The sequence below is a fragment of the Peromyscus californicus genome, unplaced genomic scaffold (genome assembly GCF_007827085.1).
Source record: "Peromyscus californicus insignis strain IS unplaced genomic scaffold, ASM782708v3 Scaffold_13__1_contigs__length_99412109, whole genome shotgun sequence".
Classification (NCBI taxonomy): domain Eukaryota; kingdom Metazoa; phylum Chordata; class Mammalia; order Rodentia; family Cricetidae; genus Peromyscus; species Peromyscus californicus.
Genome location: NW_026294424.1, coordinates 84,927,987 through 84,954,519, shown reverse-complemented (window position 1 = coordinate 84,954,519; position 26,533 = coordinate 84,927,987). Strand labels below are relative to the sequence as shown.

Sequence of the window (26,533 nt, the reverse complement as noted above, 5' to 3'; positions counted from 1 at the left end):
GACCCTGTATTTCGACTCTAAAGTCAACACCAGCCGCTGCAACTGCTCCAGTTTTGTGAGAAGCTGAGTTTGGTTCATCATCACAGTCATACAGGCTCCATGTTCTAGCAGCTTCCCTGGTTTCTGAAGCCTCCTAACTCTGCTGGAGCTCTTAGCTCTATGCAGTCGGCACCCACACACAGACTTACTGAGTGACGTATAATGTCTGACCTGTGAGTTAGTCTTAGGAATTAGGATGTCTATAAAAGAACCCGTGTTGGCAAAGTGGGAGTATCTGCAAGTTGCTGCTTCTGAAACTACAACGTCTTGGGAGTTGGTTGTATTTCAATAAATTCTAACACTGCAGAAGACGTGAATGTGCTCATCTGTGTTTTTCACATGGTGTACTCACAATGCAGAGAGACTCTAGTCTTTCTTCCCTACCTAGCTTAAATGTTCACAGAGCTTCATTTCTTCTCTTCAAGAGATAATCTGCTAAGGACTCTTGTCTCACTGACTTTCAAGGCCTGCACCCTGGAAAAGGCTGAAATCATGTCTATGGACTGCTGTAAAAGCATAGTGACTACCCCAAGGTGAGCGAGTACAAAGCAGGCGTCACACGGTCTCTTCTTACCTCCGTCACTGTTCCCCTCCTCTGTGATAATGTCTAGCAGCCTCTCAAAAGCGTTTTCAAAAGCGACAATTTTCTGGATTGCTCCATTGCTTCTTGTTAGTGCCTGCAGCAGTAAGACGCCCTTATGGAGAAGAGAGATGGCATTCAGTCGAGGACCAACTTTACTGGACACCTAAAAATTACTAAAATCACAGAATCCTATACTAAAGAGGATTTTACAAGTCCAACTACGTCACTCTCTCTACAAAAGGAAATAGAGGGCAGAGACAGTTCAACAATTTGCTTTCCTGAAGGTCACAGATCATAGAGGGACGGGGCCTTGGTAAGAGTTCACATCTAAGGCTAATTTTACTGTATATGATAAAAACACAATTACTTCATATTCATCCATCACCATGCAGTTTCCATAAGCTGAGAGTGATTATCCCCAGACCTACTCTTTTAAAATAATAATAATAATAATAATAATAATAATAATAAATCAAATACCACCACATTTTAACAGAACTTTATAGGGTTCAGGAATTCTTGCAAATACCTGGCCCCAAATTCTCACAATTTGATTTTAAATCGACAGAAGAAGTGAAAAGTCATGTCTCATGAATAGAACGCCCTGCACCAAGTTTACAGACGGTTACTTGAGGTATGGCTTTTCCTCCCACAGTCCTTTGTGCCCATCCTTCCCGACTTGGGGTGGGAAGAACGGCCGTCCTGCCACCAATGAAGTGGTTATCCAGGAACACACATCAACATTCACAAGCACAGCCACGGCACGGGCTTCAAGAGCACACCCTCAGGCAAAGAAATCCAGACTTTGTCCTGGAGGAGGTGGGGCTCCAGGTGAGCACATGGGGACTCTAGATGTGTGTATTGATCTGGGCTCAACAAAGCTGTCTGGGCCAAGGGCATAAGGAAGGTTCCATAGTGTATCATGGTAACTTATGACCCTGTTAATACATTTCAAAATCTCCAGTCAGTGTGGATAAGACCTAACTGCTGAATGTCAAAGTTATAGAACTGACAAGGAAAGTTTAAGTCTTTGCTCTTTTTTTTTCAGCTTATTAAGCTGTGTAAGTTTATAGACTTTGTCGCCATTAAACAAATTACGTTGCCGCTTATTACTCATTTCTTTTTGTGTATGGGTGTTTTGCCTGCATGTATGCCTACACACCACTTGCATGTCCAGTGCCCTAAGAGGGCACAGGACCCCTTGGAACTGGAGTGACAGACAGTTATGAGCTGGCATGTGGGTGCTGGGAATTGAACCCAGGTCCTCTGAAGAGCAGCCAGTATTTTGAATTGATGAGCCATCTCTCCAGCCTTATTACCCACTTTTTATTTCAGTATTACACATCAAGTACCTATGAGTCCCTAGGTGGCCATATGGTGAGAGAGACAGAAAACATATCATGGTTAGAAAAAGCACAGCTACTACTTCAGAGGAAGAGGGTGAGCAATAGGGACCTCAAGCAAGCAGGTTATTTGAGTCCCATGATGACAGATGAGTGGCTGGCTGTTATCAATGGGCCGCTAAGCTTCTGCAAATTTAAGAATACCCACATCTCACTGGGCTCACGCCACACTTTTCCCTGATTTTCAAATTTCAACACTAACATGAAAAGTAAAAAAAAAAAAAAAAAGAATTTCGATGTCAAATTCTCCTGCTAACTTAATGCTGCCAACCTGAATTTAACTGCACAAAGAAGAAGACAAACGGTACACACAGACACAGGAACCCTGAGTCTGATAAAGTGGGCAGACTTACTAGCTGTGTAACTAAAAGTAAACACAAAAATCCCATGTCTCAGAACACTTATGTGCACAATCCTGTGACACTATTTTTTTAAATACCAAGAATTATCTCACTATGTAGCCGTGGCTTCCATGGAACTCTTTATACTCATTCGACTGGCTTCAAACTCACAGAGATCCTCCTGCCTTTGTCTCCAAAGTGCTTGGGGCTAAACACATGTTCTACCACACCCAGATGTCACTGAATTTTAAAGACTGAAGGTAGGAAAACAGCATCTACAGAGTTTACCAGTTTTAAATTTTAATATTTATTAATAGATTGTTTTCCTCTTATGCTGAATAGGTCAATTGAAACCAAGAAAATACAGGTATAAAACATAAAATCAAGATGTTAGATGTTACAACAAAAAATAAAACTTAATCTCCATTCATAAAATTAACAAAAGCCAACACAGACAATCATCTTATCTGTCTCAAATAAAAACCAAAGCAAAGAGTGAGGGGAAAATAGACTTAAACCATGAGGGGGGGGGGCACAGAGGGGACTGGAAGAACAGACTGTGGTGGTTTGAAAGAAAATGGCCCCCATAGGGAGCAGTCCTATTAGGAGGTGTGGCTTTGCTGGAGTAGGTGTGGCCTTGGAGGAAGTGTGCCACTGTGGGGTGGGCTCTGAGGTCTCATCTATGCTAAAGTCATACTCAGTGACACAGTTGCTTCTGCTGCCTGTGGATTAAGACATAGACTCTGAGATTCTTCTCCAACGCCATGTCTGTCTACATGCCACCAGAAAGATAATGGAATAAACCTCTGAACTGTAAGCCAGCCCCTATTAAATGTTTTCCTTTATAAGAGTTGCCATGGTTGCCGGGCGGTGGTGGCGCACGCCTTTAACCCCAGCACTCGGGAGGCAGAGGCAGGTGGATCTCTGTGAGTTCGAGGCCAGCCTGGGCTACAGAGTAAATTCCAGGAAAGGCGCAAAGCTACACAGAGAACCCTGTCTCGAAAAACCAAAAAAAAAAGAAAAAAGAAAAGAAAAAAAGAAAGAGTTGCCATGGTCATATGGTCATGGTGTCTCTTCACAGCAACAGAAACCCTAAGACAAGATCAAAGTACCTGATAAAGTTGCATGAAAATGTAGTAACTTTATTTTATACAAAATATATGCTCTAAGAAGGAATTAAAGAGTCAAGGTAGGCATCTGTTAAAAAGCAGTTTTATATATGAAAAATCAAAACAAATTCTGATGACATGAACCAAGACTTAGGGAAAGAGAATTTCATTTGATGGTTCAGCAGCCTCTTATTTAAACTGGGGGCTGAGAAGAAACCTTGAGTTTAAGGTACACAGTCATATTTTATTTAATTTAAAAATGTACCTATGTGAATATGTATGTATGTGCCTAATTGTCTGTATTTGCACCACATCATACAAGTGCCTGTGGAGGCCAGAAGACAGCATCTAACTCACTGGAACCAGAGGTATAGGTATGATGAGCCTATTGATGTAGGGCCTGAGAACTAAATCCTGGTCCTCTTAATTGTGGGGCCATATCTCTAGCCCCTATAGTCATATTTTAATTATGGAAAAACAACCCAAATTATTCCTACTAGATGGATATTCACTTAATAAGACAGTTCTAAAAAAAATAAATAACATGTAAATCAGGTGCAGGGACATATGTCTGTAATGCAGAAAGCAGGCTCAAATTTTAAGCCCAGCCTGGGCTACAAATGGAGATTCTGTCTCAAGACAAACAAACAAACAAATAAAACTATTAAATACTGAAGAATAAAGATTGATTTCTTGTAAGTTACATTATTATAGCATTTTACTTCCTATAATACTGCCTTGCCATACACACTACAAAATTTGTATTTTTATTTTATGTGAGTGCTTGTCTGACTCTATGCATATGTACCATGTACATGAGTGGTACCTACAGAGGTGTTGAATGTCCTGGAACTGGGGTTGCAGATGCATGTGAGCTGCCATCTGGTGCTAGGAACTGAACCTGAATCCTATCCAAAATCCTACCCAGCAAGTGCTCTTAGCTGCTGAGCCATCTCTAGCCTCACTATAACAAATTTTTTTTTTTTTTGGTTTTTCGAGACAGGGTTTCTCTGTGTAGCTTTGCGCCTTTCCTGGAACTCACTTTGTAGCTGGGATTAAAGGCGTGCGCCACCACTGCCCGGCTAACAAAATTTTAAACGTTAAGTTTAAAATATATTTATCTCACATTTCACATGGACACAAACCAGGGGTTTGGCTTAGTCCTATTTGTGCTTTGCATTAAGGTGTTACAAAATTCAAAATCATATGAAAATATCAAAGGACACACCAGAGTGGAAAATACGACACAATAGTCACACTCCAGAGTTAAAGAGGTTATCAATGAAAATCCTCTGGACACACATTCAGCGAAATAAGAATGAGGAAGCCAAGTGCAACCGTTTGTAAACTCACACCATTTAATGTCTCAGAATGGTTCCTCTACTCTGTAGGAGGAAAGACAATTTCTGAGGTGAAATTCTATGTCAACATCTCAGAAGACCATAGAAGAAAGCTTAAACATATGCAATATGTTTGAATAGCAAAATGGTTTGTATAACTCTAAATACTAGCTAGGCAGAAGACAAAAACAAAAACCAAACAAACAAAAACAATGTAAGTTTAAAAGGTCTAAATGATTGGCCATCACCCCAATTTTCCAAAACTAACTTTTCTTAACTCATAAGGGGAAACAGAGATTTTATTTGCAAAGAGAAAAAATAAGCATCATATGCTCCCTCCCCCAAACTGAACTTACATCATTACGTATAATTTCTCTGGAATCTGCCAGTAAGTCCATTAGTCTTGAAACACCTAGAACACACAACCATGAGAAAGAAGATACAGGTAGACTAAACAATTACCATTTATTAAGGCACCACTTGAGTCACTTTTCCCTCAAGACTGCACAGGGGAAGTCACTCACCCATGGGACTGACTAAGACAATCTGCTGCACTGGAGGCCCCAGCTGCTTTAAAAGAGAGGTCAGCAGTCTCACACCAGGCCAACGGACATGGAAATCAAACTCCTGCAACGCAAGAATTTCAACGCTTTAACAACTCCAATTCCTATTTTCAAAGAAAACATTTTCAACTAATAGCACAATGAGAAACTACAAGTGAAAAACAGAATTTTAGTGAACTTTAAAAATGAGTTAATGTTAATTGATTAAATCAACTACAATGTTAATACTGATAATACTTTGTAAAACTAGAAATAAGATGCATATATCATTTTAACAGATTACATATTTCCTATAGCATGCGTGTGGATCTCTCACATGCATTCAAAAAGCATAATACAACAAACTCCACTCCTTTTAAAGTATGTGCTGCATACTACTTCCTCAGGAACACCCACGAGGCAACACAAGCAGCTTATTAACACGACCGAAGGTCAAGGTTCTCTATTTACCTCCAACAAAGATAACAGGAGAGTGACATTTTCTGGCTGCTTAATGAAAATTTCTGTAAACTGGCTTCCCAAATCCTCACTTGGTCTTGTAGAATTTTCTTCTGTAAGAAGATTCAAAAAACAAAGTACTTCAACATGCTGCTATGTGAAAGTATCCTCTCACCGAAGAGTTAAACAGAAATGGCAATTTTTCTGGAATGTAAATAATTCAACAGTATGGCTGCTATCAGTTATACAATTAAGAGTGAGAACTATTTGTAAACTCACTTCACAGCTCCTCCTCAAAGACATCAGGTTAGACTTTAACTAGGAGGAATCATTTAGGGTGACAGAAATAGTCTGTCTTCAATGTGGCAGTGATTCTACAATTTTTTTTTTTTAGTGCTGGGGTTTGGACCCAGGGCTTTGATTATGGCAGGCAAGCACTTAACCACAGGGCCAAATTCCATTACACACTACTCAATTTTTTTTTTTTTGTCTAAACTTATAAGACTATACAACTTCTTCTTTTTCTTTCTTTTTTTTTTTTTTTGGTTTTTCAAGACAGGGTTTCTCTGTGTAGTTCTGGTGCCTGTCCTGGAACTCGCTCTGTAGCCCAGGCTGGCCTAGAACTCACAGAGATCCACCTGCCTCTGCCTCCTGAGTGCTGGAATTAAAGGCGTGCGCCACTACCGCCTGGTTAAGACTATACAACTTCTATGAGCAAATTTTATTTTACATGAATTATCTCCAAATCAGGACATCTCAAAACAGTACTCATTGCTGATTTTTACTTGTCAGTGTAATTTAATTATAAATTAAACCAATCATCTTCAGATTATCCAGTACTGTTTTCATATAGAACCTAGAAAAGTATTTGGCAATAAAAGCAGAATTTAACACAGAATTTCTTTACAGTATTTAGTATAAAATGACTAAAATTTTATAGACCTGAGTGGTAGTGCATGCCTGTAATCCCAGCACTAGTGAGGCTGAGGCAGGGTGGTGGCCTTGAGTTTGTCACAGCAACTGAATGCAACTAGAACAAAAGTAAGTACTAGGAGTTGGGTATCGTAATAAACCCAAGCATGTGCTTTCCTGCCTTGGACTGGTTTGTTAGAGGACTGGGGGGGGGGGGGTTTGGAATTTCGTCCAGTTCTTAACAAGCCGTTCCTTCTTGTGGGAGCCTGAAAGATCCGAACGCTGAAAGAACTGCAGACAATGCAGGTCTGTGAGGTCTCAGAGGGGAGACAGTTTGTGACAGTGTGGACTAAGAATGTACAGGGGCCAAGAGTGCTCTGCAGTTCGGAGCACTTGTTGCTGGTGCAGAGGGCCTGGATTCGGTTCCCAGCACCCACATGGTGGCTCACAACTGTCCATAACTCCAGATCCCAAGGTCCAGGGGATCCAATGTCCTCTTCTCACCTCTGTGAGCATCAGGCGTACAATCATGCAGGCGAAACATTCATTCAGATAGAATAAAAATATCCCCCCAGAGAGGACTGTGTGTGTAGTGATGCGCTGGGGCTGAAGAATCGGCTATGATTATCAAGAGATCAGAACCACTGTGCTTCCGGGGCAATGGGATGCTGGTCTGCTGGGGCTGAAAGGTCAGCTGTGACAGACAGGAGATCAGCTTCCCTGAGGTGAAGTTCTCTCTGCTTCACTGAGACAACAGGAAAGTATTTCCTTAGGTCAATACTCAGAAGCTGTGGTCCAAGGGGGCCAAGCCTGAATCTCAAGCTGACAAGAGAACAGCAAGGTGTAAGAGTTCCTTCATGGTACTGGTTTTGAAGGCAGGGGAGATGAAAGATGGGAGTCGGGGCTGAGGGAAGGTGTCATAGAGAGCCGCTCAGTCCACTGTGGTTGGCACTGTCCCCTGAGCAGGTGGTTCCGGGCTCTATTTAAAAAGCTAAGCACAAGCCGGAACCAGTAAGCAGTATTCTTCCACGGTTTCTGCTTCAGACTTCCTTCAGTGACAAACTGTGACTGGAAGTGAAAGCCAAATAAACGTTTTCCTCCCCTAAGTGCTTTTGTCGTGATGTTTGTTACAGCAACAGAATAAACATATACAAAAGCCTAAATCATTAAAAAAGGCTGATAAACATGGATCTAATCCAATTTCAGTAGTTCTGAACTAGAAGCAGCTCAGTGCCCACTAAGAGAAAGGCTTTGAAGTTGCATACTGGGGCTGTAGACGTTGCATACTGGGGCTGTAGACGTGGCTCAGCAGTTAAGAGCACTGGCTGCTCTCCCAGAGGACCGGGATTCAATTCCCAGCACCCACATGGTGACTCACAACTGTCTGTACCTCCACTTCTAGAGGATCCTATGCCCTCTTCTGGCCTTTGTAGGCACCAGGCATGCACGTGGTCTACAGACAGGCATGCAGACCAAACACCTATACACATCAACTCAAAATAAATAAATAAAAAGTAAACTGGTTAAAGAGGGGAAAAATACTGATTTCATGGACCCATCCTAGAAAATGTTTTTTGTTAATTTAAAAAGACTTATTTATCTCTTAATTTCCATGTGTGAGTGTTTTGCCTGTGTGTATGCAAGTGCACCATGTACGTGCTTGGTGCCTTGAAACTATCATAATGGATGGTTGTGAACCACCACATGAGTGCTGGGAACCAAATCTGGGCCCTCTACAAAAGCAACAAATGCTCTTAACCCCTGAGCATCTATCTCTCCAGCCCCTCAGTTGTTTTTTTAAATGTTGAAATAGTTCTATGTAGGTAATTACAAATAATTAACTTGTACTTTGAGCCTTGGTAAGCTTTTCAAACTATAGGAAGGACACGGGGCATTGTAACATGCATTTGCTGAAGCAAGAGTCTAGAGACAAGTGTCCTGACAGAAGAGCTGAGCTGTTTCTCACTGTTTATCATCCTCGTGGAAATTCTGTGGGGCCTCAGAGGGGAACACTGCATGTAATATTTATCTAACTTTGGACCTTTTTTATACAAGACAACTCTTAAACCCTTGTACACATTCGGAATGCAGGACAAATAAAAGGTTTAATTCAGTGCTGGCACCAAACATGAGAGAATAACCCATCAAGAAATAGCTAATATCCTTGATTTATTCTGTAACTATAGCAAATAAAATACTGTGGCTTATTATCAATTTGGCTATACATTTTGAATTCAACTAGTGTGGTAGAATCTGATCTAAAACCACTGTTTGAACTACGGTTTCTACTGCTGTGATAAAACACTATGACCAAAAGCAACTTGGGGAGGAAGGGATTTATTTCAGCTTAAAATTGTAGTCCATCATGAACATAAGCCAAGGCAGGGACTCAGGGCAGGAACTGAGGCAGAGGCCATGGAGGAACACCGTTTAATGGCTTGCTCAGTCTGCCGTCTTTTAAATTAATTAATTAATTAAATATGTTTGGTTTTTCGAGACAGGGTTACTCTGTGTAGTTCTGGTGCCTTTCCTGGAACTCACTCTGTAGCCCAGGCTGGCCTCGAACTCACAGAGATCCGCCTGGCTCTGCCTCTCGAGTGCTGAGATTAAAGGTGTGCACCACTGCTGCCCAGTTCTCAAACTCACAGGAACTCACGAGGCCTCTGCCTCCTGAGTGCTGGGATTAAAGGAGTATACTACCACTGTCTTAAACACTCCAGGACCACCTGCCCAGAGGTGGCACCACTGACAATGGCTGGGCCCTCCCACATCAATCACCAACCAAGAATCATACCAATCACCTATATTCTTGCCGACAGGCCAATCTTATGGAGACATTTTCTCAGTTAAGTTCATTCTTCCTAGATATGTCTAGGTTTGTATCAACTTGACAAACCAACCAGGACAACCATCAATCTTAAAAAGTCACAGCCCTAAGGCAGTACTTCCAAGATTTATTTTTTTTAAATTTTATTTTAAATATTTTATTTATTTTTGCATGCACTGGTGTTTTGCCTGCATGTATGTCAGTGAGGGTACCAGGTTCCCTGAAACTGGAGTTACAGACAGGTGTGAGCTGCCATGTGGGTGCTGGGAATGGAACCCAGGTCCTCTGGAAGAGCAATCAGTGCTCTTAACCACTGAGCCATCTCTCCAGCTCCAAGATTTATTTATTTTTACTTTATGCGCATGTGTGTTTTCCCTGCATGTTTGCTGGAGGACTATATGCATCAGTGCCTGCAGAGACAAGAAGAGGGTGTATAAGCTCCTCTGGGACGGGGTCCTTTGGAAGAGCAGCCAATGCTCTTAACCACTGAGCCATCTCTCCAGCCCCAGCACTTCCAAACTTTAATGGAATGCCCTCAAACTAGCTAAGCAATAGTACACAAAGCTTTCAGTGGTATAGAAAGTAAAATTGTTAAAACTATTAAATTAATTGTATCTAAAAGTTATAAATCACAACTACAGCCATAAGAAACTTTATTTAACTTGTCGTGGTGGTGCACACTTAATCCCAACACTCTGGGAGGCAGAGGCAGGTGGATCTCTATGAGTTCAAGGCCAGCCTGATCTACATAGTAAGTTCCAAGATAGTCAGAGCTATGTAGAAAGACCCTGTATCAGTAAAACAAAACAAAACAAAATTAGATCTATTCTACATACAGTCAAAGGCATGAGACAAACCATTTTGACACACTGGTATACTTATAACACAGTTGAGTTTATCTCTTTAATCTTAGTTTAAATATTATGTGCAACACTTCCTCTAACCTGTCAAAATAGGTGATCCCTTAATGTAAGTGGGGGAAAAAGTGATCCATTGTTAAAGCAAAGATAAACCTAAAACAGAAGAGTAAAATCAAAGACTAGTTCTTAAGTCCGTGTGTGTGTGTGTGTGTGTGTGTACACATACCCCATAATGTATATATATAAAAAATAGTTTTGGTTGTGAGCCTAGCCTTTAACGACTGAGCCATCTCTCCAGCAGGCAGAGGCAGGCGGATCTCTGTGAGTTCGAGGCCAGCCGGGTCTCCAAAGTGAATTCCAGGAAAGGTGCAAAGCTTCACAGAGAAACCCTGTCTCAGAAAAGAAAAAAAAAAAAAAAAAATATATATATATATATATATATATATATGTATGAATATGTGTGTGTGTGTGTACACACACACACACACACACACACACACACACACACACACACACACACATATCCCACCACTTTCCAGATCTATTTATAAAATAAGCTTTAACCAAACACACAGATATGTTTGTTCTTAAAATGTATTTATAGGTGTATGTTTTCCAGAAGTATAAACCGTTTAAAAAACACCATGGGACCTTTCAATGCAACTCCATACCAAGTTCACAATCTATACTCTAGAGAAGAAAACTGCTGTACAGATGGAGGTGATCTAAAGCAGAGCATGGTGGCACATGCCTGTCTGTAATCTCAGCATTCAGAAGGCAGAGACAGGAGGATCACTGCAAGTCCTAAGCCAGGCTAACCTACAAAATGAGTTCCAGGCCAGCAGGGACCACATTACAAGACCCTATCTCAAAAATCCAAGTGCCCCTCCCCTCCGCCCTCTGAAAAAGAAAAGAAAAGGAGATGTTCTAACTAAAGTAGTCCTAACTAACAAAGTAATCTTTGACAACTGTGGCCCGACAATTAAGTAGGTATGCCCATTTTTAAATGCTTATCTGAATTTTCTATTAACCAGTTATATAAATTACACAATTCTAAGTTCTAGTTAGAAAAGTAAACTGGCCACACTTTACTCATCTGAAAAATCCATGGAGTATTTAAAAACCAGGAAGGACAGTGAGAGAGAAGCCACTGTTCTTCTGCTAACCATGTCACAGTGTATGAGTGACGATGGTCAGTCTTTCGTTTTGTTATCTGAGGAAAGAGAAGGAACACGTACCTCAAAGGTTTCTCTGAGGATTAAGTAAGCTACTGATGGGAAAGGACTCTGCACTCTTTAAAGCTCCACAAAACATGAGAAACAGTCATAGAAGCAACAGCTCCTGATCCGTAACATTGCACACAAACAGCCTGACAAGAGTCGAAGCCGTGCTATGGGATTTTCTGATTTCAAGCAACAGACTCAAATGCCACAAAAGGTAGAAACAGTATTTTAGTAAGTTAGTTTTCTGTTAGGTACTGGCAACTGTTATTTTAAATCTACTTTAGATAATATTTCATTCATTCTAAAAAGTATTTAGGAATATTAGTTAAATGAAATAAAAAGAAAACTTGATTATTTTATTTATGAGAAAAAACTGTTAAAAGTTACTGGAAGTCAAGCAGATCACAAGAGAGTAAGTGTCAGTGAATTCTAGAAAGCACTGTATGTAGAAGGTCAGTAAGTGGAGCACAGTTGTGCATGTGGCACTTTAAAGGGACAAAATCAACAGATGTGTATTCTCTGAACTGAGTGCTTTCTAGCTTACTCAGTCTAAGCAGATATGTATGAATACGTGTGTAGACATATTCAAATATTACTTATAAATAATTTGTTTTCCAGGAAGTATATACCAAACAAATTTGAATAAATGGAACTATCTGGGGAAATTTTTGATTTATTAAAAGATCCACTAGAATTGTTTCATGGTGTGGACAGATATTAAATATTCCCCTTTAATAACAGGTTCTGACACACTGAAACCAATGCCAGTGTTTCAGAAGCCAGAAGAAACAGCAATTGACAGTGTCCTTTTATATTACCAGGTCTTATGTCTAAAGCATCATGCATATGAAAATGCAAACCTTTATCGTCAACATCATCTGAAAAGGTAGACAAAAATAAATAAATAAAAAGCAGGCAATAAAGAAAGTTAATCATATCTATCTGTATAAACACAGGGGCAGGTCAAGTAAGCAGCGTAGATCTTAGAAAATGAGATTCCATCATATAAGTCAAATAGCTGAGGACCATCCATGACACATGGAATAAACTGTATTTTTTGGACTATGAGACAGATTTATCAGTAAAGGGTTATAAAATATTCCCAAGACAAAGAACTCTAGAGTTTTTGGGTCATTGGAGAATTACCTCACAATGAAGTATCAAAGAGAAGGCACTATAACACAGCTCAAGAACACATTTCTTAACAGTATCTAGTTTTTAAAAATTTACTCACGTAACTGAAGGAAAAGTCCCTAGAAAAATTACACAGATACTGTTTACTCAAAAGTTGCATTTCTGCTGGGTGGTGGTGGCACACGCCTTTAATCTCAGCACTCGGAAGGCAGATCTCTGTGAGTTCGAGGCTAGCCTGGTCTACAAAGGTGAGTTCCAGGACAGGCATCAAAACTACAGAGAAACCCTGTCTTGCAAAACCAAAAAAAAAAGTTGTATTCCTATTTTATCAGAAAGGCTTTGGAACGTGGCCCTGCCTACAGCCCCGGCACCAGCAAGCTGGAGCACAAGACTGGGTGTGCAAGGCCAGCTTGGGCTGTGTGGAAGGTTCACGCCTAAACCACACAGTGAAACTGTCTCAAAAAGTGCAAGGAAGTAAAACTTACAAACCCCAAATATACACACAAAAAAACCCCTCCCCCCAATATCTAAGAAATAAAGGGGTGTTAAGCCAGTTTTTTAGTGTGTTTCTTGGCTGGGCATGGTTTGGCATGCCTTTAATCCCAGCACTTGGGAGTCAGAGGCAGGAGGATCTCTGTGAGTTTGGAGTCAGTTTGGTCTACAAAGTGAGTTCCAGGACAGCTCGGACTACATAGGGAGACTCTTGCTCCAAACAACAACAAAAAAAGGTGTGCTGCATTTAATTTTCTCATCTGAAAAACAACTAGGAGATGCAGATATCTTTTCCTTCCAAGAAGAGTCTTGTGTATATATTTAAGTGGCTATATGTTCAACTTCTTTTTCCATAGATACATAAACTGTTTACTAAATATTTTTATCCCTTAGAAATGAATAAACCTCTAACAAGGTATCACAGAGAAATAAAATCTTAAAAAAAAGTGTCTTTCATTCTATGGGAACATGACTATTCAACACATAATCCCAAACACTCATACTACCAGTACTCTGTGGAGTTAACATGCACATGTTTTTCTGTTTATGTGCAAGGTCAATATTTATTTACAATTTCTGTTTTGTCATATATTGGTATGAATTAGAATTATAAAACACATGAGTATGTCTGTTCTTTCCTCCATAATAATAGAAACCCACTAAGGTCTTACAGTAATCAGCAGCTGGCTATGTGGAATGTCCTTAGCAGCACTATGAAATGTTACTTACTGAATATCTTTTTACAATTTATACAATAAAGGTACAGACATTCAACCAAGCCTTTCATGAAGTAACAAAGTAAATGACAAGCTATCTTACTTTAAGTATCCAAGTATATTGAAATAAAAAGGAAAAGGAGGGCATACCAATGAAATTGAGTGGATTTCAAACAGATCCGAATTTTTTCGTATCAAATAGACAACACACACAAAAATAAATAAATAAATAAATAAATAAATAAATAAACAAACAAACAACTCCCTACATTTAATAAATTGTTGCTCTTTATAAATTAACAAAATTGGGCTGGAGAGATGGCTCAGAGGTTAAGAGCACTGGGTGCTCTTCCTAAAGGTCCTGAGTTCAATTCCCAGCAACCACATGGTGGCTCACAACCATCTATCATGAGATCTGGTGCCCTCTTCTGGCCTGCAGGGATACATGCAGACAGAGCACTGTATATATAATTAATAAATCTTAAAAAAAAAATAAAAAAATAAAGATTAGGGCTGGAGAGATGGCTCAGCAGTTAAGAGCACTAACTGTTCTTCCAGAGGTCCTGAGTTCAATTCCCAGCAACCACATGGTGGCTCACAACCATCTATAATGAGATCTGGTGCCCTCGTCTGCCCTATAAGCATATGTGCAGATAGAACATTGTATACATAATAAATAAATCTTTAAAAAAAATAAAAAAAATAAAAATAAAAAAATAAAGATAAAAAAATAAAAATAAAAATAAAATAAATTAACAAAGTCTTAGGAAAAGAAAGGTTTAGGTATTAGGAGAGACATCCCTTAACTTGGCTTCTAACCCCCAACAGGCACAAGGGTATAATATATACAGAGATCAACTGACAACCAAAGGAGATTATTGAACTCAGTGTGGCTAATATGTATACCGCCTAATTATAGCCCAAAGAGAGAAAAAGCTTAGGAAAAAAGAACCTGCAGGGTGGTGGCCCACGACTGTAACATCAGCACTTGGGAGGTAGAGGCAGGAGAATCTTGAGGTCAGCCTGGTCTACATAGTGAATTCTAGGACAGCCAGAGCTACACAGTGAGACCCTGTCTAGAACAACAACAACAACAAACCAAAGAAAGAAAGAAAGAGAGCAGATCTGGGAGAGGTGAGTAAAGTGAAGGAGAAGCTGATAAAACAGTTTATTTGCAATGTCACAATATCTAATTCCTTGTATGGTCACTGAAAAGAAACCATTTAAAAGAAGGAAGAATGTAGGTGAGAGGCAGTGGTGCCTGTAAGCCTAATGCTCTGGAAGCTGGGGGAGGAGACTGAGCTTGGCTTAGTCCAGGCTGCATAGAGAGTCCCTGACTTAAGGACAGAAATGTCACTCCACCTTGTCATAACGGCTCAGATCACACACTGAGCCTTCACCCTAGTGACACTATTCAGGACCAAGGGTAGATCTTTACTGTGTTGATTCCAAGAGTAACTTAAAAAGAAACACCTATGAACAATGAACAAGTCTATAAAATATATATACTCAACTTTAAAGCAAAATTGGCATAACCTAGTTAATTTATATATAGAAACAGTAAAATAACTGGATAACTTACCTACTTCTTCCTCTTCATCATTAGATATTATATTATAGAGTGTGTCCAAAGCATAAGCTATTATTTCAGAATCCGAACTGGAAAAAAGAAATTATTATACTTACAGACTGCTGGCTGGATTTAAACTGTTGTGGCCATTTTTAGGCAGTTCTTTCATAAGCTCAATAAAATATTCACTTCTTATCTACAAATCTAATCTAAGAAAGTATTAGGAAAAGGAAAATGTAAAGCCAGGCACAGTGGCTCACGCCTGGAATCTCAGTGCTCAGGAAGCAGAGGAAGGGGGATGGCTGCAAGCTACAGACCAGGCTGGGCTACACAGTGAGACCTCTCTGAAGACATCAACAAAAACAAGTAATAAGCCGGGCGGTGGTGGCGCACGCCTTTAATCCCAGCACTCGGGAGGCAGAGCCAGGCGGATCTCTGTGAGTTCGAGGCCAGCCTGGGCTACCAAGTGAGTTCCAGGAGAGGCGCAAAGCTACACAGAGAAACCCTGTCTCGAAAAACCAAAAAAAAAACCAAAAAACAAGTAATAGTAATAAATAAGAGACTACACAAAGATTTATTTATAATTGTAAAAACTGCCGGGCAGTAGTGGCCCACACCTTAAACCTCAGCACTTGGGAAGCAGAGGCAGTTTGAGGCCAGCTTGGTCTACAGAGTGAATTCCAGGACAGCCAGCTACACAGAAGTTAAGATTACTGGCTGTTTTTCCAGAGGACTCCAGTTAATTCCCAGCACCCAGATGGTAGCACTCAACTGTCCATAATTCCAGTCCCAGGGGATCTGATGTCTTCTTCTTACCTCCATGGGCACCAAGCATGCCCACGGTGCACAGACATACGTACAGGCAAATACTCATATCCATTAAAAAAACAAAAAAACTTTCAAAAAACTAGACAGAAGTTCCATTTAGCAAAACATATGAATGTATATTTATATGTATGTGTGCATGTTTATTGAAACATAATATATTTATAAGGTAAACCAAACTTTTAAACTAGCAAGGAGAAGAGCCAGTTAATTTTATACACATGTACATTCGTATATATGTAAAACAGCATTATCTGTAGGCAGTCTAACCTCTCTATACTTCATCTTTTCAAGTACAATTTATATAATCAAGAAACACAAGATTTTATACTTGCAGATAAATTTCAAATCTGTCCGCTTTTTCCCTCTTACGGAAACAAGAATGTCACAGAGGTCTCAAAGAGTCAGCACACATGAAGAGGGACAATGAAAACAAGGATGAGAGCCCAGAAGGTTCTCTCAGAGGACAGGGATACTGAGCAATGGGCTTTTACACAAACTAGTCACAGCTCTGCTTCTGAGAAATTTTGTAACACACCTTACAAGAGATGACTGAGAAACCTGAACTATAAGAGACCTTCTTTAACATGACCAAGGACACCCCCAAGAAGCTCACAACTCAGGGCTGGGTCTTCAACTCAGTGGTAGGCCATCTGTGCAGCATGTGTAAGGCCCTGATTAATCCCCAAGAAAGCTGGTGCTGGGGAGATGCTCAGTGGCTAAGTGCATTTCCTATGTAAGCATGAGGACTTGAATTGGAATCCCCAGCACCCATGTAAAACAGCTATACAGCTGTAAATGCCTGTGACCTCGGTGTTGAGAGTAGAGAAAAGTGGATCCTAGGGCTAATCATTTCAATAATTACAATGACAAGAATAAATAAAATGCCTGGAATAGAATTTCCTAAAAAGGTCTAATATTTGTACTTGGAAAAATACAAAATAGCTAGGTGATGATGGATGGTACACTCTGGAGGTACAGGCAGGCAGATCTCCGAGTTAGAGGCCAGCCTGGTCTACAGAGCAAGTTCCAGGATAGCCAGGGCTACACAGAGAAACCCTGTCTCAAAATAACCAATAAGTAAATAAGAAATTTGATTTTGGATTTCACACTACACTGAACTGGTGAAACACAATGAACACACAAGTTACAAAGAGATCAGAGGCAAAAAATACAGTTTCAAGGTAGTAGTAGTTTTAGATACGCCTACAGCTCTCTGATGCAGCTCTCAGGGTGGAGCCTAATGAGCCACCCCTTACATGGAGACAATTTATGTACTCACTTCTGACGACTACAGTATATGTGATTCTGAGAGTAAATAGTAGGAGTACACTGGCTTTCTCTTTGCTCCCTTGGACCACAGGCTCCAGAGTGATTCCAGAACTGCCATCTATCATGAGTGTGCTCAAGCAGGCTTAAGAAAGCAACATGGAGGGGCGCTGAGGCCTCTTACCAGCTGCCATGTGACTGACCCTCCAGCAGTCAAGCTTTAGCTAACTGCACTCTTGGCCGATATGTCTACTACAGCTTAAGGGGCCTTGGGCCTGCTTAGCTAAGCCACCCCTCAATCCCCAAGCACAGAAACTCTGAAGGAATAAATTGCTTCTTTGGTTACTAAATTTTAAAGTACCTTCTCATATTCTGTAACACAGCAAAAAGCCAGAAAATTGATTTAAGGGATGGATATACTGAGTGTTGAAAACATGATTATTGCTTTTCTTTGGCTTAGAGGGATGAAGTCAGCAGGGAATTCTAGTTTTTGACTCAATGGAAGGGTACTATTGATGGGGGTAAATTCAGAAGAAAAGATAGCTGAAGTGGGCAGACAAGTCAGGAGCAGGAGGACCAGGGATGAACCGAGCCCCTGGGATCTTCACCTGTCTCCTCCTGGCAGCAAACCGCCATGCCAAGCTTTAATCCGGGGGTTGGGGAACCTGAACTCTGGCGCTTACACTTGTATAGCAAACACTTGTCTCCCTAGCCCCAACTCTGAATTTCAGGTCCTATGTGGAATCTCAGTGGAGTTGAAGTGTGACAACTGCCGGGCGGTGGTGGCACACGCCTTAAATCCCAGCACTGGGGAGGCAGAGCCAGGTGGATCTCTGTGAGTTCGAGACCAGCCTGGTCTATAGTGCGAGTTCCAGGACAGGCACCAAAACTACACAGAGAAACCCTGTCTCGAAAAATTAAAAAAAAGAGAGAGAGAGAGAGAGAAAAGAAATGTGACAAGCAACTAAAGCCTACAGACATATTTTATCAGAGGCAAGATATAAAAACTATCTACTCCCAGGTAATTAAAACAGAAAATACAGATAAAATGTCCTAAAAAGAAACAGGCTGACCTATCGCTCTCTAAAGACACCCCAGATTTAACCCCAGACTCTTACTTGTGCATTTACTGTCCTAAGGGGAAAAAGTCTATTTAACCTACATACTGTAACATATATTTTTTGCAAATGCGTATCAGTACATCCACTTACCCAATACAAATCAAAATCTTAAAGCCATTATAGCTAAGTTACATCATCACCTTCCCCCCCAAGACAGGATCACATGTAGCCTAGACTGGCCCAGAACTTGCTGGAAGCTGAAGATGACCTTAAATCCTGACCCTCCTGCCTGCTCCTCTCAAGTGCTTTGCTTACATACGTGCACCACCATCTCTGGTTGTTCTTACATGTCGTTTATGTCTCAACTAATGCTTAGCACAGTGGCTTGTACCCAGTATCCAGCACATGCGCACTGAAATGACAACGAAGAGTGCAAAATGTAGACGAGGTAACGTTACTATCCTCCGGAGTGATGACGGTAACTCTACAACAAATTAAGAGTTCAAAATAAACAAACGAGAAGGAGAGTCAATACGTGGAACTTACCGATCCGTTTGTAAAACATGGATAAGATGCTCCATAGCTTGGATTCCCACTTCCAAGCGGTATTTCTACACAAAAACCAGCAAAGTGTTACTATTAATTATTATTAATGCCCAACTGGAAACAAACAAACAAACAAACATACAAACAAACAAACAGTAATTTGGAGCTGGAGAGATGGCGCAGTGGTTAAGGGCACTGGGTACTCTTCCAGAGTACCTGGGTTTGAATCCCAGCACCCACACAGCAGCTCACAACTTTCTGTAACACCACTGCCCTCTTCTGGCCTCTGCCAGCACTACGCATGCAAGTGCTGCAGACACACCTGCAGACAAAATGTCCACACAGGAAATAAAGAAACTTAAAGAAGCAGTAACTTAGAGTTACAAACCTTAGATAAAGACTTAAGAGCACGCACAGCATTTCTTCGGTCGTCCAGTAAAGTAGACGAAGCTACTCGGTCACAGAGCTTCTGAATCTATCAGTGAAAAATAAAACAATATTACAAGGAAAAAAAGAAACCAAGTTTTGTACTCCCAAATTTATACCAGTTAATTCTGGAGAAAATCAGCAAATGGGACATTGAGGAAGTGGTCTTTCACAAATCTATTTATTTAGACAGTATTATTGAATTATAGATGTCCCCCCCAACCGCAGAGACTTGAAACGTGGGAAGGGGCAAGTAAGAAGGTAAATAAGTAAGTCAAAGCAGTTGAGGAATTAGGAGAAGTCATTGGTAGGATCGGGGCTCTGTAACTGTGCTTATCAGCATTATTTCAACTGAGAGGGGTCAAAACCAGCAGGCTATGGTACAGGTTATTAACATGTCATTGTGCTACCTCCACAGTGCAACTATGTACTGGGCTAAGAAACTCAAAGTGTGGGTAAAAAGTTTAAATGGTTTCAAATTATTTCTATTTGATGTGTCTGAGTATTTGCCTGCACGTGTGTCTGTGCACCACCCACCCACCTGGTACCTACAGAGACCTGCAGGGTTCAGACCTCCTGGAACTGGAGTTACGGACAGCTGCAGGCCGTCTTATGAGTGCTGGGAATCAAACTTTGTCTCTGGAAGAGTTAAGTGCCCTTAACTCCCAAGCCATCTCTCCAGCCCCCAATTTTAAGGTTCTAAGTGTCTCACAATCTTTAAAGAGAGAATATTTCTATTTTAAAATAATTTGTGGGAATTAAAACTCAAACTGAACTTAAAAATAAACACCAGAGCACTAGACACAACAGAAAAACTTTGAACAAATGTCTATCAAATGAAAAAAGTCAAATACATTGTGGCATATTATTTGGTGGATCCAGCTATAGCTATTCAAAAGAATTAACTGCATCATACAATAAAAACAAGCCATAGAAGCACAGGTAAATGAGCCCACAGAAGCAAATGTGTGTATGTACAACAATATTTATTTTGTGTATGTGCATGTGTGTAGGTGCACATGATGTCCAGGTGTATAAGAATGTGAGAGTGTGTGTGTGGTGTGTGTGTGTGTGTGTGTGTGTGTGTATGTGTGTAAGTCAGAGGATAAAATCTGTGGAAAACCACTCTCTGTGTAGACTGCTGGCCTCAACCTCTGAGATAGCTCTTCTTGTCTCTGCCTCCCAAGTACTGAAATTAAAGGCATGGGCCACCATGCCCGGCCTTCTGCCAACTTCTAATAAAGAACTAAGTTAAAAAGAATAGTTTTAACAGTAGTTCTTTATCACTTTTTCACCTAGTCTATAGTCTAGAGCTTGCCATTTTATTCTCTTAACCAAGTCTTGTCTGAATTTTCTATCAACCAGTATATAAATTACACAATTCTAAGTTCTAGTTAGAGAAGTAAATTGGCCACACTTTACTCATCTGAAAAGTCCATGGAGTATTTAAAAACCAGGAAGGACAGTGAGAGAGAAGCCACTGTTCTTCTGCTAACCATGTCACAGTGTATGAGTGACGATGGTCAGTCTTTCGTTTTGTTACCTGAGGAAAGAGAAGGAACACGTACCTCGAAGGCTTCCCTGAGGATTAAGTAAGCTACTGATGGGAAAGGACTCTGCACTCTTTAAAGCAGAGGCAGAGGCAAGAGGATCTCTGTGTGTTCAAGGCCAGACTGGTCTACAAAGTGAGTTCCAGGACAGCCAGGGATGCTACACAGAGAAACCCTATCTCAAAAAAACCAAAAACAACAAACAAACAGGACATGATTAAGAGAATAAAAATGGTAAGTCCTAGACTAGGTGAAAATACCTGAAAACGTGTGATAAAGAACTAGTGTTAAAACTGTTCTTTTTCCGCTTAGTACTTTATTGGAAGTTGACAGGAGGCTGGGTGTGGTGGCCCATGCCTTTAATTCCAGTACTTGGGAGGCAGACACAGGAAGAGCTAGCTCTGTGAGTTTGAGGCCAGCAGTCTATACAGAGTTCTTCTAGGCTGCCAGGGCTACTTAGTGAGATCCTGTCTCAAAAAACAAAACAGATAAATAAAACTTGGTATTCACTCCTTAATGATGTTATTTCGACAATTCTATAAAGGAGGCTTTGGTATATCACTCAAATGCTCACACTTTCTATATATGAATGGCACTTAAATATAGTGTTACATTTAGAAATCACACCTACCTTAACCTGTAATTACCATCATAATAATTTTATTGAGTCTTCAAAATGAAAAGAACACAATTTTCTCGTTGCTTAGGAGCTGGCTCCTTTTTTCTACTATAAATTGTTACTATTAGAAAACAACATCTCTTGAAAACATGAAGCTGTTTAAAGACTATAAACAAAACAGTATTCTTGAGTAGTACCGCAGTCCCTCCCTCGGGTGCTGTGCATCCTTCATCAGTTTTGCGCCGTTTTTTAAATCTTGCTTTGTTTTTGCAGAGGTAGCTGATTGTGGATATGTTGAGGATACGTTAACAATTACTTATGGGAATTTTTTCTGTCCTTTCTCAGTCCAAGACATCCAGTATTAAGATTCCAGATGAGGAAAATTTCTCTCCTTTGAAGTACTTAGTTCTAGTGCCTCAGTATCACTTCTGGTTGGATTGTAGCAAACACAAGCTTCCGTAACAGCCCTCTGTGGTAGTACACTCGGTAACTCCAGCACTTAGGAGTCGGAAGCAGCAGGATCAGTAGTCTGAGGTCATTTTCAGGCTACAAAGTGAGTTCAAGGCTAGCCTAGCTACATGAGAATGTGTAGGGGTTCTCCAGCCATCATGGCTGATGCCAGAGGAGCAACAGCTTCAGGAACACAGGAGAGTGTGTTCACAACGCTAGCATTTGGTGTTGGCTGTCTGTCTCTGCTTGAGACCTCAGCAAGGTAACATTTGAACACATAACCTTTGCAACTCCTACTTTGCTGTTGGAGACCTTATCACCTCCTGCTCCTATTCAGGATGATTGTGGCTTCTCAGTGATCTTCCCAGAAGGAACTGTCACGCTGCCACTCTGTAGACAACTACAACCAAATCAAAGAAAACACATTACCCATATCCAAATCCTACAAAGATTTGGCCATTCTCATTCAGACAGTTTACATTTTTTCATTTTTGTAGCATTAAGTAAGTTTAATTTCTAGTTAGGGCTTGTAACTCAAAGACTGTCACTTCAAGTGTTCCTTACTGCTGTGTAATTGTGCTCAGCTGCTCATTTTTAGGTATGATTGAGTCTCTGTGTGCCGGGCTGTCCACACAGAACACTTTCTGAGACTCCCCTGAAACATGGTATCAAGTGTGACCAGATTCTGACCAACAAATTATAACTTCAAGGTCATGTTCTTAAAATGAAACTTGGTGTTCTTCATTTCTCTTTCAACTCGTCTCAACCTGGAATTTAACTTGATGGTAATAAAGAATCTTCACCAGTTCAAATTAGTATAGTACTGGAGGTGATGGCAAGCACCATTCAGGGCTCTGAGGAGCAAAGTTCGCTGTCACCTCCTAGCTCGTACTTTACTAGAAAAGAGAAGTTCCTTTCTCCTTTAAGCCTGTCTACTAGCTTTGCTCTCAGCAGCTGAACCAATGCCCTTAAGTAATAACTCACTCTGTGAGGAACACAAACCTAAGCTCCGGTAAAGCACATGCTTAGCACATGCTTAGCACGCAGACTAGTCCTCAGTGCAAGTGTACGTACACACCTGGTCTTGAAATAAGTATTGTGTAAGATGTTTGGGGCAAACCTCATTTTCACTGATTAGTGAACAACAACAACAATAGTAAAATCTCCAATACCTATTATTACACATTTGAAATTGTCTCACTTTTGAAAAGCTATCCCTTTGTATATACGTATTAACTGGAGAGAAGAAAAGGGAAAGGAGATTATTCCTGGTGAGGGAATGACATAAGACACAATTGTGGACTATATATTGGATTCCTGTAAGATTGATTTTTGCTTCACTAGCCAGAGAAAACATGAAGAGACCTCTACTGGACCCTGCTCTTACTCTGCACATCTGTTCTAACACTGACGGCCGGCTCTGTGTTCTTTGCTTCACTATCCCTGTTGTGACAGTTCCGCTCTACACGTCACCATGGACACAGAATCCGTGTGCATCCTCAGCTAGTCCTCTGAAGAAAACATAAGGCTAGCTCCCTGTGAGCCACTGGTCAGATTTTTGTCACAACAATCAATACACAACCTTGTTTTTGCCAGGTGTGGTGACATATCTCTAATCCCAGCACTGGGGAGGCAGAGGCAGGTGATCTCTGTGAGTTCAAGGCCAGCCAGGGCTACAGAGTAAGATCTTGTTTAAAAAAAAAATGGAAACAAAAATTTCTCAAGCCAAAAATAACCCCTTTGCTTTGTTTATTTCTCTTTAAAGATGCTTCATTTAATACATACCTTTATTCACGGATATTGAACTCAAGGCCAACAGCACGTCATGCTGAATGGAATTATTTAACCTAGGTTTTCTCTAAGACACTTTCTAACCTTCCTGTGTCTAGGAAAACTACTCAGCATAACACTCAGGGGCCATTCATTACAGAGAAATCGTCAACAGCAAATACAAACATGAAGAAAATGTACTACTACACAGAGCATTGAAAGGATTCTGCTCACACTGAAAAGTAGAAACAAGGGTTGGGTGGTCTTACTTGACCTCAGCTGATGTGGAGACAGGGAGTCTGTTTTCACTGCTCTGCACGGTCCTCAAATGAGCAGGAAAGCACTGCAATTATTGATTCGGGGCTGCAAATATGTTTTAGTGAGTTTGCAAATAAGGGAACTGATAGGGAGGCAACGTGCCCAAAGTCCAGTTCTAAGTCCACTTCCTTACCTATGAAGAAGGAGGCTCTAAACAAGATGCACTCTGAAGATTACCTAGTATTAGCTGGGCAGTGATGGCACACGCTCTTAATCCCAGCACTCAGGAGGGAGGCAGAGGCAGGCGGATCTCTGTGAGTTCGAGGACAGCCTGGTCTACAAAGTGAGTTCCAGAACAGCCAAGACTTACACAGAGAAACCCTGTCTTGAAAAACAAACAAAAACAAAAACAAAAAAAACAAAACAAAACAAAAAAGATTACTTAGTATTTAAAATTTGAAGACATGAGAAATATTCTACTTCAACCTAAGGAGTAATAGCATATTTAGTATTTGAAAGTTATCTGACTTGTGTTATGTGAAGTAATTTTTTTTTTTTTTGTTTTGTTTTGTTTTTCGAGACAGGGTTTCTCTGTGTAGCTTTGCGCCTCTCCTGGAACTCACTTGGTAGCCCAGACTGGCCTCGAACTCACAGAGATCCGCCTGGCTCTGCCTCCCGAGTGCTGGGATTAAAGGCGTGCACCACCACCGCCCGGCCTATGTGAAGTAATTTTAAGTTAGCTTTTTTTTTTTTTTTTGAGACAGGGTTTCTTTGTTTAACAGCCCTGGCTGTCCTGGAACTCACTCTGTAGACCAGGCTGGCCTTGAACTCACAGAGATCCGCCTGCCTCAGCCTCCCGAGTGCTGGGACTAAAGACGTGCACCACCACTGCTCGGCTTAAGTTAGCTTTTAAAAATTAAAAAAATTCGGCCGGGCGGTGGTGGCGCACGCCTTTAATCCCAGCACTCGGGAGGCAGAGCCAGGCAGATCTCTGTGAGTTCGAGGCCAGCCTGGTCTCCAAAGCGAGTTCCAGGAAAGGCGCAAAGCTACACAGAGAAACCCTGTCTCGAAAAACCAAAAAAAAAAAAAAATAAATAAATAAAAAAAATAAAAAAATTCATATGAAAGTCCATATTTCTATCTTTTCTTGAAAAACACTAGCATGATGGCAGCTAACATTTTATTTTATGCAATGTAAGAAACAGTCGGGCTGGAGAGATGGTTTAGTGGTTAAGAGCACTGACAGCTCTTCTAAAGGACCCGGGTTCAATTCCCAGCACCTAAATGGCAGCTCACAACTGTCTGTAACTCCAGTTCCAGGGGACCCTCACACAGACATACATGCAGACAAAACATCAATGCACATAAAATAAAAAAATTAAAAAAATAAAAAAAAAGAAACAGTCAGTTTTTAAAATTACATTTTATTTCGTTGTGTGTGTGTGTGTCTGTACGCATGTGCCATGGTGTGCATGTGGAAATCAGAGGAGAACTTGTGGGATTTAATTCTCAGACCATCAGGCTTATCGGCAAACATCTTGATCTGATCAAGTATCTCACTGGCCCAGAAACACTACACTTTAAGACTCACTATTCTTTTTTCTTCTTCAACAAACCTATTTGCTTCTATTCTATGTGCTTGAGTGTTTTGCCTGTATGTATCATCTATGTGCTTGGTGCCCCAGAGGCCAGACTCCTCCGTTGGATTCCTGGAAATCGGAGAGTTACAGAGTTGTGAGCTGCCATGTGGGTGCTGGGAACAGATTCCAGGTCCACTATAAGAGAAGCAAGTACTTTCAGCCACTGAGTTCTCTCTTCAGCCCCATATTTTACTTACCGTTACTGCATGTGCAAGTGAGTTAGTCAGAGGACAACTTGCAAGAGTCAGCCCTCTCCTTCCACCATGAGGATACCCACTATTATTAAGTCTATCACTGGGATAACAATACTAATTACTGTTTTAAGTTACATCCTGACTTCAGAGATGTATAAATGCCAACCTGTATTTTAGTATTGGTAAAATATGGTGTGCTGGATAGTTTTATGCCAACTAAACAAACTAAAGTCATCTAAGGAGAAGGGAACCTTAACTAAGAAAATTCTTCCATAAGATCTGGCTGTAGGCAAGCCCATAGGGCATTTTCTTATTAGTGATTGATAGGGAGGGCCCAGGCCACTGAGGTGATGTCATCTCTAGGCTGGTGGTCCT

The 26,533-nt window shown here is 40.7% G+C and overlaps 1 protein-coding gene across 3 annotated transcripts in view; it reads right to left on the bottom strand.

Moving 5' to 3' along the window:
- The window catches only part of Uso1 (USO1 vesicle transport factor), a 70,161-nt gene that overhangs the window by 36,059 nt on the left and 7,569 nt on the right, over nt 1-26,533 (bottom strand). The window contains exons 2-9 of one of the 3 annotated variants that reach the window (XM_052735358.1): nt 19,640-19,726; nt 19,252-19,316; nt 15,563-15,639; nt 12,499-12,516; nt 5,829-5,929; nt 5,340-5,442; nt 5,172-5,227; nt 614-734 (exon numbers count right to left, since the gene is read on the bottom strand). In XM_052735358.1, coding sequence (XP_052591318.1) covers nt 614-734; nt 5,172-5,227; nt 5,340-5,442; nt 5,829-5,929; nt 12,499-12,516; nt 15,563-15,639; nt 19,252-19,316; nt 19,640-19,726 — 628 coding nt within the window. The remainder of the gene's footprint in view (nt 1-613; nt 735-5,171; nt 5,228-5,339; nt 5,443-5,828; nt 5,930-12,498; nt 12,517-15,562; nt 15,640-19,251; nt 19,317-19,639; nt 19,727-26,533) is intronic. The other 2 variants (XM_052735359.1, XM_052735361.1) reach the window with 2 other exon arrangements.